This window comes from Crocodylus siamensis, chromosome 10, assembly GCF_052110815.1.
Source record: "Crocodylus siamensis isolate JL-2025a chromosome 10, ASM5211081v1, whole genome shotgun sequence".
Lineage (NCBI taxonomy): Eukaryota > Metazoa > Chordata > Crocodylia > Crocodylidae > Crocodylus > Crocodylus siamensis.
Genome location: NC_143404.1, coordinates 12,598,518 through 12,615,464, shown reverse-complemented (window position 1 = coordinate 12,615,464; position 16,947 = coordinate 12,598,518). Strand labels below are relative to the sequence as shown.

At 40.8% G+C, this 16,947-nt stretch overlaps 1 protein-coding gene across 3 annotated transcripts in view; it reads left to right on the top strand.

Annotated features, from left to right (window-relative positions):
- The window catches only part of SEPTIN8 (septin 8), a 65,271-nt gene extending 50,179 nt beyond the window's left edge, over positions 1–15,092 (top strand). For 2 of the 3 annotated variants that reach the window (XM_090020641.1, XM_090020640.1), the window contains exon 10: positions 14,877–15,092. In XM_090020641.1, the coding sequence (XP_089876767.1) occupies positions 14,877–15,042 (166 nt within the window). In that variant the 3' untranslated portion in view covers positions 15,043–15,092. Of the gene's footprint in view, positions 1–2,059; positions 5,462–14,876 lie in introns of those variants that run through there. The other variant, XM_090020642.1, reaches the window with a different exon arrangement.
- The last annotated feature ends 1,855 nt before the right edge of the window (positions 15,093–16,947 follow it).

The window sequence follows — 16,947 nt, the reverse complement described above, 5'->3', positions numbered from 1 at the left end:
GTTTCAAAGCATTTATTATATTATTTATTATATTAAATGCTTATTATCATTGCCTACTTTGAAAAACGCACCAATGTGCATATATTTGATGACATTTTTTGAGTATGCAAATGGGCTTGTTGAATTCCTCAGTAGACAGAAGCAGTACAGGTTTGAATCTCAACTCTGCATTATCCTCCATAGCTTGTAGAGTGAGATTTCTGGTGTGCTGTTCTTGAACAGTCTGTCCAAAGGCATGATTTGAAATGTCCTTTTCATTAACCCATAACCAGGTGCACCATGACACTGTCATTAAAAACCAGGTGCGGTGACATTTGGGGCTATATGAATATGGCAGCCATCAGTTTGGCAAGAACCTAATTCTAAATAAGGTACAATCTGTTTATACTGGCTGAAATGCATCCTCCAGAGGCAGTGGGGGAAGAATGAGCTGGATTCTTTGCGCATCATCAAATGGATTGTTAAATAAAGTCAGTTATCTGATCTTTATTACTAGCAGTGATGGAACAAACAGCAAGCTAACAGCTTGCATCACCAACCCAGGTTGAATCAGGAAGTTTGAATAGTCCCCCTCCCCCTTATTTATCTTATTAGCTTGCTACAGAAACCACTGAAAACCATAGCTGGGCCCCAGTTCCAATGTGCTGTATTTTCAGCATAACAACGTGTGGTCTATTCAAGCAGGATTGCCTGCCCCAGAAGTAGAGATTCATTTCCGTTCCTCTGCCAATATTCTGTTGTACTGTCCCTTTACTAGTATTTTGTCTGGACTGGTTCTGAGTGTCAAGAAGTGGCACTTGCACCTTTTTGTAACATCCCAGTAGTACATGTCAGAGGGGCATTATTCAAGGAGAATAGCTCAGTTCATCCTACTCACCCCTGTCTATAGGAGGGAAGCTGTAGCACGTCAGCTGGGAGAAGTTCATTTACTAGTGGGTTTGGACACACCTGTCTAGTTGATAGTAAAGAGGTGCAAGCGTCTAGTTAGCTTTTAAAATCTGAACCAGTGTCCTCATTTAGATGCACATCAACCAACACTGAATTGCCAAAGTGTTGGAATCTGAATGGCTTTAACCAGTGCAAAGAGTGACGCCTGCTGGACAAGAGAGAGAACATGCCTTGGTTCCTCTTCCTGATTGTGCTGTTTCGCCTTCACATGTAAAGCACATGACTACATCTGTATACTAATATACTGAAAAACACATGAAGATCTTTTCTCTAGAATGATTGCCTTTGGGGGACAGGATGTGTAGGTGAAAAGCTCCAGCTGGGCTCACACTTCACAACGCTGAATTTATAAGGAGTACTCTGTATTACGACTAGAGATGTCTGCATTTTGATTGCAGAGCCTGAACTTCTGCTCCGTTAGTTGGTGAAGATGGAGGGCCCATGCTCTGTGCCTGGGGTAGTCATTACCACCAGTGCAATGTGAGTGTCTGGTGCTGCCAGATCGGAAGGGCGGTGTTTCAGATTGTCTTTGCCCTGGTATAAATGACTGTACAAGGTGCAGAATACTGGGGATTTAAGCTGTGGGAATGCCAAAACAGCAGCTGTGTTAGTCTTAGGGATGCTTCAGCCCCCCATTCGAGGAGTTGCCGCAGTGGGATGTGACTAGAGAGGTTCACTTTACTGTTTGGTAGTGTATAAATATCAGCCTTTGGGTATCTAGAGACTCCCAGGCTGATGGGGAAGGAAAAGCAGCAGAGGCAGTGTCCACATGTTTCTGTTTGAAGATGGTGACCTGTATATAACATTTTATCTTGTCATATTTACAAATAAACGGTTTTCTGCCTCTTTAATAAAGTAATGAAATGGAGATGTTAACTCTCCAGGAACAAGGTTCTGTGTTTTAACAAGGAAGTCATCTTTTGTGAGTGAGGTTACTACCCAGATTGAGCTCTTACACTGCCTTTGTTGGGGTGGCTGTGTTCACTCTGTGAATCTTGGTGTCAGGGCTGTGCTCTCTTTGATTTCATGGTGTATTTTCACTAGTATTTTGCTTTGTTTTATTTTCCATAACTTTAATCCATGCCATTTTTTATGTTTTTGTTTCTTTCAGTTAATCACACACAGACTTTCAGGCCAAGAGTGGACTTGGTACTTACATGTGTTTAAGTTTCTTGAGTTTCCCACCTTGTGATCCTTCTGTCATAACATTGTGTGAGTGGACCAAAGTTAAGGAGAAAATGGGCATCTTCAGTGGTTGCAGTGTAACAATTCATTGTTCTCTGTACAGGACTTATAAATAGCTTTTAAGGATGTCAACTCTACTCTTTGTAAATTCCCTTATACAAAGTCACTTCATCCTGAAACTGAGGACACTTAGTTTTTTATTCGATGGTTGAGCATCCACCTATGCCATCACTGTAATTGTTCATCTGAGATCACTTTACCAGTTGACTGAATATTTACTTTCCAGATTATGTTGTTTTTAATGGTTAAAGGGGCTCCTTGGAATGTGATTTGGGTTCCCCTCCCCCCCCACACATTTGCATGACATTAAAACCACTCAACATTTTTATTTCTCTATCTAAAGTCTTAATTTGAGTAAGTTTAGATTTTTAAAAGAGTTTTGAATTTCCCTTCCATTCCATTTGAATGTACATGTTCATGTGCACACACGCACACAAATACTAACATTTTGATTGGAACATTTAAAATAGGAAGATGTGAAGCTATGGGATTTGTGTAACTTCACTTGTAATATACTAGTGCATGTTGCTGTTAAGGAAAAAGATGCTTGCTTGGTCATCTTGAATTCTTCAATAGCTTGCGATTTCAAAAAGGTAACAGATATAAACAGATGCATAGTGAAGAGAAGCCGTCTGACCCTGAAAGAAACTACTTAAACACGTTCCTATCAAACTCTTCAGTTCCTCTCAGAAACTTTTTCCTCTAATGCTTCTCTGATATTCAGAAGCCATATTTTTATTTTTGAGGCAGCTGAGCTCATAGGAATCTGTAGAATCAACGTTTTTCAGGCAGCAGCTGTGGGCTCCAGTCCTTATATGATGTATGTAGACAAAGTAAGGACTGAAGGGTGTGCTAGCTAGAATTCGGACACCATTTTCTTAGTTAAAAGCAGTTAGACTCAAAAAGTAGCAGATGCTGGGCTACAAGAAAATTAGTATTGTATGCTAGCTTCAGTGTAGTGCTTTTTTTAGAATTCAGAAAAGCCTTTTTAGCAAACCCTAGCTGGCTAAGTGTTAGTTGTGAACACACCAGTTTTATTTAGTCACTCATTTTAAAGGTTTCTTCTGATTGATCTTAGAAGTCTTTAAGCAAATGCACTGGCAGCTCCTGAGCCCTTAACAGGTCAGTTCAGAGGGAGCATTTAGCTAAGATTAATAAGTTAAGATTCTTCAGCTTACATACTCTATTAAAGCAGCTTTTTTAAATACCTGCTCAGGTGCTGAAGCATTTTTATACAGACATTGGCCTTTTTAATGAATATACTGAAAATCATGTCACAGTATTACTTGATATTTGTAGGAACCTCATGAAAGTTAAACAGGTACATTTAAAAACAGACCATTTTGAAAAAGAAAGATGATGGTGACTGGTAATGCTTCTTTAGGAGTTTGCTGTTTTTCTCACCATTTTAATTTTTGAAGGCTGTGACTTTTGAAGCTAAACGTATTGTAAAGAGTGACTGTCAAACGTTGGGAGAAGATATGGTCGAAGAATACAGGTTATTGTCACATACAAGAAGACAATCCATGTACATAATTGGCTGAAAACAATCATGTCGCAAAACAAAATCCAATCATGCTCATCTTATTCAAGTGAAAGCTCCATAAAAAAATGACAGACTAATTGCCTAAGTCAGTGGTCAGTGACGTTTAATAAGCCATGGGCTGGAACAACCCAGCTCTGGTCCGATGTGGGCCAGGTGGCTTTGGCAGCATGTCAGCAATGGAATACCCTCGTCTCCCAGCTGCAGTGTGGGCATGGCTGGAAGCTGCACATCCTCATTGTGGGTGCTGGAAGAGGACCTCTGTTTTTCCTCCTTCCCCCAACCCACCAGGTGCAGCAAAGGCGCAGCTCCGAGCCCACAGGGAGCTGCATTAAGGCCCTGCAGCTTCCAGTTCTGTCCACAGTACAGCTGGGAGGCTGGGGGTGGAGAAGCAGAGGCAGCATAGAGGTGGTTTGCAGCTCCCAAGCCCCAGTGCAGTCCCCCCACCTGGAAGCTGGGCCTGTCTGAAGCCAGGGAACAGCTTGGGGGCTGGGAGAAGCAGCAGCAGCAGCGCAGGTGCGTGAAAAAAACCCTTCAGCTGCACAGGCCAGTTCCAGTCTGTGGGCCACATGTTGCTGACCCCTGGCCCAAGTAAAGCCACGTTGTTATTTATTTTCTGTCTTCTCAAAGGGCAGCATTCATGAGGGCTGGAATTAGGTGATTTGCTCATATGCAAATGATTGCATCAAGCTTGTCAGTCAGCAAGTTTTCTCCTGATCTCATGCTGCCAAAATTCAGGTCATCTATGCAATCATTTTCTGATGATTGGCTCATCAGAAATGGAAAATAACCTTTCGTAGAGTAGTAACTATACTTCCTGGAGGATGTTAGTTAGATCAAAAAAAGTCCATGGCCATATTAGAGAGATTTCCGTATATTTATGTTGAAGACATTCAGAATGTATGTAACAGTATATTAATTATTATTAATTATTATTATTTTATATGCATTGACTTCATGTTGTGGTGAACATCGTTGTCCTTTTATTTAAATATTGACCTCAACTTCACTTGGTCATTAATAGTCTTGGATTAATCAACATAATATTATCTGCAATGGAAGTCATTATATGGGGTTTTTTTAATTATTTTTTTTATAGTACTTGGTTTCTCATATTTCTGATGAAGACCAAATTTATTCTTTGGTGCGTAGGTTCATAAGTTCCATACTTATGTTTGGTGCATTAGTTCCAGACTTACTCTTTATGTAACAAGTTATCAACATAATGTGATGCTAATCTCACTCTCATTGGAAGATTTACCTCTTGTGTTTGTAGGCTAGAAGAAAATAAGGGGTGGTTGCATTATACTCAAATAGAGCAATCCCATTATAATTTTTTTCCTGTTTGTTGTTGTTGTTGGTTGGTTTTTGTTTAATGTTTTTTACATTCATCTATATAACAGGTTGGCGGTAATGAAAAATATCCATTTTCTATCATTTAAACATTTACTACCATGTATTTTGTCTGCTTTTGAAGTTTAAATGTACTTTGGATGGCTCTTAATTTTGTGGACTGTGTCTGTGCTTGGAGTGGTTTTCACAGAGAAGTGGGTATTAATTTTTTTAATTCAGAAAACATGGCGAAATTTGTGGAAATGCTCTTTGTAATATGCTACTCAGAAAATATTGCATTTGTTCACTGTCAGTCATACTGTTTTTTTGGCTTTCGATTCTTTACTTTCACTTTGTACTTATTTCTTTTATTAAATCTCACGTTTATTTTGAGTTTTCTGTGGTGTCGTTTATTTGACTATGATTTCTCAAACTTACATTTATCTAATTAATAGATCTCTAATGAAATAATGATGTAATAATTGCAAGCTCATTCAGCTCTAGAGTATTTGTTTTCTGTTGACTTTTATTTGGGATCTTTTTAGCGTAAAAATAATGAAGTCTCTCATGCAGTTCACAGAAAAGCATCTTACGGGTCAATATTTATGCTGCTTTCTGCTCAGCAAGTACTACTTTTTATAAACCATCTCCGACTGTAAGATTTTGTGAATGAGCATAGATCTACATTCTGTTTCTTTGATTTATCAAAGAGCCCAAGCTGTTAATAAGGTGCTGCAAGAAGATACTGGGGACATCGTCTCCTACTGACACTGCCTCTGGATGTTAATAGGAGTTCTGTGCACTTATGCAGGGGCACAGCATATCCTTAGTTCCTTCAGCTGTTATGGAAAACAAATGCACAGTCTTTTTTTTTTTCCTGAGAGCCTTGCTAATTAAAAATCTAACTGAAGTCTGGTACTCAGTATACACTCCATGGGGCTGTGCTAACTCTTAAACTGAGTGTAGCTTAACCAACATCTTGTCCTGTTTGTTGTCTGCCACAACTTGGAGTCTTTGGTTAATAAATAACAGCATCTTAATATGAGCATCTGGTGGACTTTTGACAAAATCTTGTCAGGAACTCAGAATTAAAAAATGAATATTTGATACACTGGAGACTTGAATGAATCTGAGTGATAGAGGAAGTGTGTGGGGTGTACAGGGGACTGCTGGGCAGCCTTTAATAGAGGCAGTAGTTAGCTGTGATGACATCTGATAAAAGTTAGCGTGGGCTCACAAAAGCTTGTGCATCTCTGAATTAGTCTATAAAGTGTATCTCTAACCACCTTCAGCCTTTGACAGTACTACCTTAGAAACTGCCTGGGAGCACAGAGTTAATTTTGATCCAGTTGGAGACAGAACCAGGTAAAGAAACTTCCCGTGGCCCAGTCCCCTGGAATCCCATCCCTGTGTAAGGAGGATGAAGGTTACATTGGAAACTGGCTGTCACTGTTTGGTAGTTGATACTGATTGAGACCATGCTGCTGTTGCTTTAGACACTGTGGTTGATAGGCGGTTTACTCAAAACGGAAGTGACAAAATGACAACTCCGGTTCCTCTGGAAGCAGTCTTGACCCGTGGATCCACAGTTCCAGTGGATGATGCGCTAAACCAAAGGACTCAGTGGAATTATTTGTACACGGTGGAGTAACCTGTGAAACGTTCAGTGGAGAAAGGTCTTGGTGTGTGTTGAATTGTTTGAGCCTCTTTCAACTGTTTGAAACTTGAGCCTGGATTTGATACCAAGTGGTCTGTAGGAACCATTTTGTAGCCTTTTCTCTCCAAACATTTTATAGACTGTACATTCTGGTAGGACAGTGGGAGGAGGATCTGTACAGATAAGCGAGATGTATTGACAAATCCTTGAGAAGAATGCTTGCTGCTTTAGTATCTGGTATAATTAAGAGTGAATACTTGATAATTTGGTACAGTGTTTCTCTAAACACAGAAATTTACTGTAGTATAATTATATTGCACCTCTTAGCACCTTCCAAATAAAGATGGCACAGGCTTGTACAAACACTTAGACTTAATAAGTTTAATGACCCTGCTGTGAAGGAGGAATAATGTTATAGATGGGGAATTTTACAGAAGGGGAACTTGAGATTTGGAGATCAAACAGCTGGTTCCAAGGTCAGGCCACACATCTGTTGCCCTGGATCAACCACAAAACCCAGATCATTCACCTCCCAGCCAATTGCTGCTTAACAGGATGAGCTGTGTAGCAACTAAGCATATAAAGTTTTTGAGTCCCTGGTAGATGGACAGGTTTGCGAATCTTGGCACCTAATCATTGGAAGTTCTGTTTCCATTGAATTAACCAGTTATTAGAGACCTGCTGTTATGTTAAACTTGAGAATAAGGGAGGGAGATGCCATCATCCTCTGCTCCCAGTGAAGTGTTTTGATAGCATGTGAGATTTCCAGTGCGGTGGTGATCATGTTTCTCCAGCGTTACTAGTTGCAATTCTAAACCCCCAGGTCCAGCCCAGATCTGGATAATGATAAAATCCTTCCTCAAAGCACTCGCTGTTCAAAATCCAACATGCCTCTCTTGTTCCTAGCCCTGCATGTCACCACACTACATACATTAGGATTTGTGCTGCTTTGACCTTTTATGCTGTCTACATTTGATGCAATTTATCTGAAACTTAAATATTGATTCTCTTTTGTTCTTTCTGTAGCTTTTTTAGTCTTCCCAGTGCGTGCTCCATAACATCAGGAAGACATGTTAATTAGAAGATTTATTAAGGCCAAAACATCTCATGCAGAAGAAATTAATTGGTGCTTTCACCTTTTAAGCTTGCAATATATTGCACAGAAGAGATTATATAGCAAGAACTAAGACGTACTATACTTTTTGATTTGGAGAAGTTTCCTTGACCAGGTTTCTTGATAAATGAAATCTAAGATATTCACCAAAGGATAAGACACTAATTGAGGCTAAATGCATGGCATGCACTAAAACCAAAATACTAACTTCTGGGGTTAAGAATCCTTACAAAGCAGGCATTGTAAGCACCTACACTGTGAACAAAGTTTCCAAGTAGCAGAGGAACAATCTTGATGTGTCAGCATGAAACCAATTTTCAGCTTGCTATTTAAGCTGCCATTACAATGGGTTTTGATTTGTTCCTCTCTTAATTTGGTTTTGGAATGCAACTAGAGACTTTTTAATGTCCTTAACGTATCAGCTGGATTCTAATATTTCTTAGCAATAACTCCTCTATAATTTTTTCAATGTAGATTTATGGTGCAAGTTTTTATAGACCAAAAAACCCTTTAATTTATTCAGTTTTACCACAATAACACATGTGCCTCGTGTTTAAAAGCCCTTTCCCAAAGCTCCCTCTCCCTAACTTCTGTGCTTGCATTTGATTCCTTAATTATGGGTAATACGGGATTGCAATTCCAGGATCCTTTTCTATCTGCAAATGTTTTGTATTGAGAGACAAGGGGACCATTTTAAAGGACAACTAAATGACATGTGGGAGGGGATACGGTTGTAGGTATTAGATACTGAAAGTAAAGATGTAGAAACAAGTAGAGTTCATGACTGTAGGGTATATCCATTATACTACAGTATCTACCTGGTAGGCATATCCCTGTTGTAAAAAAACCGCACATTTTCTGTGCACCAAACTGGGCATATGTAGAAATACAGAAAAACCCTATTTTCTGTTTTTGTTTCAAGTGAACTCATAAACCAGTTACAAGAATTATTCCTGATTGCACCAAAAGGTAGGTTTAGTAAAAAGCAGAATTATTAAATGAACCTCAACTTTAAAAGTGTATTTTGCAATAAATCTAAATATTCCCAGTGAAACAGCAGAGCACTCTGTCCAGAGTCATAACTAACCATACATTTAAGTCCTAAATGCAAGTCCCCTCTGTTTGTCTCTTTCAAAGTAAGTAAATATAAATACATGGTTGAGTGCTGGTAGGTGCTGGCAGGGGGCTGGTTACAGCTCCACAGTATGTATTTTTTCCTCACTTCTCCTGACCTCCAGTACATGTTAAAGAAGCCTAGTAGTTGCTCTAAATTGCTGAACGTTTTCAGCCAGCAGGAGATCCTGATCTTGCCACTTTCCCTGCCCCAGCACATGCCTTGAAGCAGGGGCCGTATGGTATGGGAGCCAGCTTCTGTTCGCTGAGGGGTCTTCCTCATGCTTAGGGCTGTCCCTGACAGGAGTCTGGAGGGAGGTTTTATCCCACGAGCATCTGAGTAGGACCCAGAACCACGTGGAGCCAAAGGTCTGCCCAGCAGAATTAGATGATACGTACCTTTTTGGGGCCTGCACCATGAGCCAAATCATGGAGTCTGAACCAAAACTTCAGTTGAGCACAATGGATTGCATGCTAGCTGCTGCTGCTGCCGCTGCCATAAAGGCCAATGGTAAGACACCTTGTACCGCAGTGGGAGTAGGTCTGTGCTGAGAAGAGGATCGGTTCTGATGATCTTCTCCTAGTGGTCATGAGCTCAGCACTTGGCAGCCTGCCGAAGGTGACGTGTCCTAGGAGAGGATCATCAGAACGTCCCAGCCAAAATAATTTAGTTTAAACACACCTGGACGATCGTGGGTTTTGAGGGTTTTGGTTTTTCCTTGAGGCTGACTAGTAGAGCACCTTAGCTGAGGCTTTAAATAGCAATAGAGGCGTTGTCATGTTAACAAACTAAAATTAAACTCTCCTACAAGCGTTTCAGAGTATCTGTATAACTTGTTTGATGCTGTGGCTGCATCTTGGAAGAGGAGGAACGTGAGCATAAGCACATGCCCAGGAGAAGATGCCTGTGGGGAAGATGCTGAAAACTCCTATATGAGGTAACCTAGTGCTAGAATAGGGTAGCCCTCTAGTGCGTTGCTAGCACTGCGTGAGCTAAGTGGACTAAAAGATGTAAAGCCAGTTTTAAAAGAAATGCACTAGCGACTCACTAAAATGTATGTGGTGGTGGTGATAGAAAGGGAAACCCTATATGGAAAGCATAACACTGATGGGGCACACTGTCTCTGGCTATTGAGACAGTAGTATTTACTGTAGCATGTTTTTTAAAAAAAACAACAGTGTGACATTGATACAATGTTGTTGGTTACCTTAATTTAAGGTAAAATATATCTAGTGTTTTGACCCTCATGCTGCAAAACATGAATTAGTAACTGACTGGAATTTGGGAAGAGACTTTTTCCCCGGCACATTGCTGCGTTGTCGAGTTGGAGAGTTAATTGTCTAGTTTTTTACAACTCTTTCCTGAAGATTTTGGTGTCGGTACCAGATGGAGATGGGATTGTCACTGCATCAAGTCCATCAAATATCCTGAAGCCAATTCTACCGTAGCCAGGTGTCTTTGTGTGAAATGTTAGCACATTCCTGGCCCTGTCAGAAACTTGATTTGAGGGAAGAGTTATGAATCAAAAACTCCTTTTTCTTTTTGATTGCTCTTTTTCTGGCCACAGGAATTTCCTTATTTGTGTAGTTGCATAAATTAAATGTCCTAGTAGATCACTGCACATCAAGTGCTGTAGTGATAAACCTACTCTGAAGAATGCTGGTCTGCAGGAACTTCTTTGCACTTGGATCTGATTGTTTGCAACATGCTTTACCTGTAGCATATAAACTTTTCCATCGGGGTATGTTTCATAAATGAGAGACCTGATGAGGTCAGGGAGGGGAGTGCAAGATTTTACTCTGTACATACATGCTTATGTGGTGGTTCACATTTATGTTTTGCTTGTGAGTCAGAATCTCAAAATGCTTGTATGTCAACAAGGAAATGAGGATGGAGGAAACATCTTGAAGAAAGAGTTGCACAAATACTGTAGATAATTTCACATGCTGCATGAAGTGATGAAACAAAGCCTAGAAGTGTTTGCTACCAGCAATAATCAAACCCATTTACTGACCACTTGAAAGGTGAGAAGGTGTTTGCAGTACTGAGATACGCTACACTCCCTCTTTCCTAAGACCTTTCCAGTCCTAGACCAAATGTTTCAGGTTTATCTTCCTTCGAGTCAATTTTTGTAATTCAATGTTAGCTGAAGAATTCAGCCTTAATATGAATGAGACCAAGCTCATACCTGCACAGTGCATTAGTGGCGGCCAAACCAAGCCTCATCTTGAGCATGCATCAGGAGGTGACATGCTAAAACATTGTTCAGACTCAGGAGAAGATACCACACTTGTTCTTCTGTCTGTTTTAGGAAAGAAATGACAATGTCTGGACAAGGAGTCGGCATAGACTAGAGTACCTACCTGTTAACTGCTTGTCTAGTCTAGCGCTGCATCTGCATGTTGCAGTTCTGACTGCAGCCATGCCTAGGGGTAGTAAAGAGAGGGAAGTTGCATGAGGAAATGATCCTGATCCCAAACTAGGCCCTGACAGGATACCCTAACACAGTACCACCGGCTTCATAGGGACTGAAAGCAAAGTAGATCTGCACCTTTGTAGACTAACCAAATAAGATATATGGAGAGAGCTCAAGCTTTTGTGAGCCCAGGTTCACCTCATTAGATTCACAGGAACTGAACAGACAAGTCAGAGCAGAACATGGTTCCACTCCAGACTCTTGTGTTCTGCAGCTCAGAGAACATGCTCAGGAAACCAGGATTTGGCTTATGTTTTATTTAATGAAAACTACAAAAGACAACTTGCCTTTTTGAAAGTCAGGCAATCAAGTCACAGTATACAATTAAAAAGTGCTGCTTTTTCTTTCTTTTTTTTTTGGTCCTATCACAAAATGGAAACCTTCCTTATGCTACTCAGGCAGGATGAATAAATAACATTCCAAGCCCCTCCACAAATAGTCATCCAGATGTGTGCAAGGCTTGTAAACATTTTCTATTCTGGAATAGTGCATTATTTTTCATTTCCACTTCACACTACCTCCTTGCAATCGCACAGACTGTGTAGAGACCACCATCTGTAAGGAATCTTGTTGTTCGCACTCCTGAAACCACAGCATTCAGAGTTTGTGGTGATCCTGACAATTTCTCCCAGAGTCCCAGTGCTTATTTGAATGCACTTGTACTCACAACTGGCACTTGCATTAAGTCTTCACTTCAGTAGCAAATTTTTGGTACATTTAGCACCATGCTTTTTGCAGTTTAAAAAAATGAGATGCTGCCTAAACACTCACACGCGCATGCACATGAAGCTCATCTCCCCACAGTGCCTCCACTGGCAGCATTTAAACAGAACAATCCCTAAATTAAATCTGCTAATTTACCCACTAAGACTGAGATCCTGCAACCACAGGTGCAGAAAAGCAACTCCCATAAGCACAAGGTGAGAAGAGACGAGCAAAAAACCTTGTCTTACACCAGTGAGTGCTGCTGTCTAGCAGACGAAGGTTGGGCAAGACCATTATCTGCATAAGGATGGCACTTGAGTCCATGACCCTGCCTCCAGGTTTACTTCAGGAGTAAATGGAAGGGGCCATTGCTGGCATATGCTCTATATGATGAGCCCTGCCAAAGGCTTAGCCTTACACACATCCATAAGGGGCTTTCAGACTGCCAGAATTAGCAGGATCTATGCCTGCACTATTACTGCACAGTACAGTTCTGATTTATGCTTCCAAATTAACACAAAGTCACCTTAAAAACCTGGCCCCGTTAAAAAAAAAATAGTAGTAAAGAGTAATTAACCTACCCTTTCCTTTAGAAAATGGATAAAGCTGCTTTAAAAAGTGAGAAACAGTTGTACACTGTGAAAGTCAATTTAAGTGCTTTGCTGCAAAGAGGAGCAGGTAAGGCAAAAATGATGGGTTTTTTAAAAAATACCCCTTATGAGAAGAAAGTTTGGGGAGGGAGGGAAGGAAAGGAATGTTGCAATGTGAACAGAATGGAGTTGCACAGCCTACTCTGTGCAGTCTGGAGGCAAAGCCCACTGGAATCCAGGGGAAGTCTTCCATTTGTTATAACAAGCTTTGAGTTAGGCACTGATGGTTTGATTCTGAAAAATGCTCAGCACCCAATGCTTCAATTGTGGGACCAGCCCCACGTAGAACTGGGGTTTCCTACCTGGAAGTGTGGACTACTCTCACAGCACCTCACCATTTGCTCTTACTATTCTAAATTTGGTCCCACCAAGAAATAGTGTAGCAGACCTGTTGTAAGTGCAATGGTCTCATCACCATGTTGCACCTCCTGCTTCTCTCAAATGCAGCTATTTGAATTATGAAGTCTGAGAGAGGAGAGGCAATGTTGGGAGGCTCAGTGAAATGGCTGAAGCTGTCACACTGCAGACAACTGGGAGCAGAAGCAAGTGTCCCAAGAAGGTTGGTTCCCCCTACTGCAGTGTGCAGCCCCATCTGCTGAACTGACATCCCTGAGTTGTTTGATTTCAGTTATTCATATCTGTGGGGGCTTTTATCCAGCTCAAGTAAAAACAGTGGGAAAAGAGCAACCAAACACTGTTTTAGGAGGCAGCAAGTTAACCCTTTTGGCATTATCCTAGCAGAAGGCTCCCAGTGCTTCCAGCTTGCTGCATCTACTATTCCATTTGTCTTGACCTACATAGCTGCTGCAGCTGCGGTCTCTTCTAAGCTACTTCAGGGGGTTGTAATGGTGGACAAGGAGAGCCATTTTCCCCCTGCACCAGACTATTGCGTGAATTAGCAATACTAGCCCTTTCACCCTCTGGGACTCCTTCCTCATTGTACAGATGCCTGAACCCATCGTAGAACTCATCTGTCTCCATGCTCTCGTCACAGCTTTCGGCTGTAATAGGCACAAAAGTTGCTGGAACTGACTGGTTCATGGTCATCCTCGAACTAACTTGCTGTGAATTCTTCAGTTCAGGATAAGGGTAGGGTAGACTTCCCTTGGGACGGGCTTGGACGACTCGGTTGGCAGGATTAAAAATATAAACAGCATTGGATGCTTGTGAAAGCAGCAGCTGCTGATCCACAAGCTCTTTACAGTGGATAAACTTGACGCTGTCTACCTGTAATGACAGAAACAAGTCTGATTTTTATTTTTTTCCCCCAGCTTGTTAAATTATTCTGTACTCTGGTCAATGCTCTATTAAATGTGCAAGTTTAATATATTTGGTGAAAAGAGAAAATGCATCAGACTTCCTCTGCATATAGTTTATAATATCTTGGCACTGACATTGACACAGAACTTCACCTCTGTAGATCTACAAAGTACCTAACAGAAGGTGGGTAAACATTTTATCCCAGATTTCCTGGTGAGGAGACAAGGGCCTGCGGATTAAGTGGCTGACTAGCCCAAGGTGAGACAATGAGCCAGTGGTAAATTTGGGACTAGATCCTTGGGCTACAGGCTTCCAGGCCACAGACCGAGTGGCCATATTTTTTAAAGAGCCTGTGTGTTTTTTGTAAATCAGTAGTAATGATTCAGTTTCAAGAAACACAGATGCTTTGGAGGTGGGGTATGGCCTTCCTCTAGCTGTAACTGCCAAAGACCAATTGTTTTTCAGCTGGCATAAATGCACTAATAGATTCTTGCAGCCCTAAGCCTTAAGGGATAGGCATGTGTGGGTGCTGAGCATCCAGCAAGTCCCACAGAGAACAACGCCAGCTGTGGGATGCTAAGCTCTTTCTAGAATCCCAGTTACAGACTGTGAATCACATCTGAGACACTCCTCCATAACTGTGTTACTCCCATTATCACTGAGTTTGTAGCAAAAGGAAGATGGGTCCCAAGATGCATGTGTAACTCAGAACGCACATTTAACAGCAGCAGTATTGACTATAATTACAGAACAGACTCTATGAATTTATCTGTGCATACGCCTCAAGTTTGTGGTTGGAGGCCATTTTGACTCCTACCTGTGCTTTTTTTAGCAGATCAGTAATAACAGGAAACCAGTCAGGCATCAACCTCTCCAACTCTAAGGTGATGATCACCAAAGCCAATGTGGAGCCCTTAAACTGCAGTAGTTGGTGGCATGCCATACAATGCTGTAGCTGTTTGGTCAAGAATGCAACATGGCGGGAAGGATTCATCTGAGCCCACCCATTTAGTAGATGGGGCCAATTGGACATCACCATGGCATGGAACTGGAGAGAAGAGGAAAAAAAAAAATATATATATATATATAAAAAAAAAAAAAATAGCAAAGGTCAACAGTGAACTTTGTATGTTTCATGTTATTGACCAAAAGCGCAAGCTAATTTTGATTCATATCAGGAAGCTCAGAGATTTTTTTTTTCCTTGTTACCATGTGTGACTTGGTTTGTGTTTGTACTTGCCAACCACTGAACTGTTTCAAGCTTATAATGAATGTAAAGGTCTGTGTTTTCTAGCAGAAATTCTGAAGTCACTGCATTACCTGGATGGCCAGTTTAAGAAGTTAATCTTAGTTCAGATACTCAAATAAAAATACATATTTAGACCAGGAGATGAGAGTAAAAACAGTTGTCACAATTCAGTCTTCTCAGCAGATTCAGATTGCAAGCGCCTGGCTATGTTAGGCAGTTGTCGTAATCAACAGCCCAACATGGGTTAAGTAGCCTCACGTTGCCATAAGAACAAATGCCCATGACATGTTCGTGCCACATGATTTTTGCCTTACCAGCATACATTCATTTCTTAGAGAAAAGTTCTGTTGTTTCTATAAAATAATTAGCAACCACAATGTGATTTAAGTGCCAGATCAGTATGGTCTAAAACCTAAAACAAGGGTCAAGTTACAGCAGGGGAAAGAGAGCTGGGTTTAGAAGACACTGGTGTGTAAGATGTAGCAAAAACTCTGACAGCTTTCTATGTACAGTATTAATAGAATGGAAATAGTTAGAAATATTTTTGCAGTGTGTATTTTAAAAAAATAATAAAAATGGAGTATAGTTGTGCAGTATGAGAATCTTTTTAAAGTCAATTTTAGTTGTCCTTTAAAAATGGGAGTCTGGTTGAAAAATTTTTGAAAAAAATGGAAAGTTTGGAATGGCAGTATGTTTCAACCAAAAACGTTGTGACTGTCACGTTCTTTAAAAGTCTTGCAGATAGCTACAAATAAGCGGCTTTACAAGCCACTGCATAGGTGGGGGATGTGTGCATGTGTGTGTGCGCGTGCATGTGAGCACATCTGTGTTTTCTAGTCTTATCTGGTGAGAGAGCTGTTTACTTAAAAATAAATGAGAGAGAGAAACAAAATTAGTTTAGGCTTTTGCAAAATGTAGTGCTTACAGTGTTTAAGAATTCCATAGGTGTTGCTGTGTAAAGATCCCAGTGAAGTTTATCTAGTATAATTCTTTCCATTCTCAAAATCTCAGCTGAAGAGCATTTACAACCACTCTGCACTGCAAGCTTCTTCACTGATGGTATTACCTGTACAAATTGAAAATAATAAATAATAAAGAAGCCAACTTCCTACACAAGGTTGTCTGCGGTTGTTTGTATGCACATGAAAATAGACCTGACTGGTTGGCCTGCCAAGTAGCATGCAAATGTAGGATGCAAATTTTCCTCAGTAACTCTTGTCCCAGACAAATGTCTTGTGCCAAACTGCCAGCTGTAACTAGGTACCAATCTGTTAAGGCCAGGGGAGAGGGTCATGTTGCACAGAAGCAAGGAGTGTGACTCTCTTCAATATACAATCCATGATGTAGGAACACTGCTACCTCAGCCTCTCTACTTTGCTGTTGTGACAGTATCTCTGAAACTTCCTGTTAACCACAATTAAAGACAAAAGCAATGGCACAGGTCATCTGATTTCCTGTGGTCACCGACTCAACTTCTCTTGCGTAGTTGGGGAGAAATACTGCATGGCAACCTCCAGCATGCGTTGAGTGAGGGCTTGAGTGCAATTCTGGAAAGCATTCCAGGGCACAGACATTTTCAAAGAATATTTAAGTTCCAGCATGTTCTTGTATTTCATGATATTTAAAAAGGCCTTGAACAAGGGCTCTTCTCCAT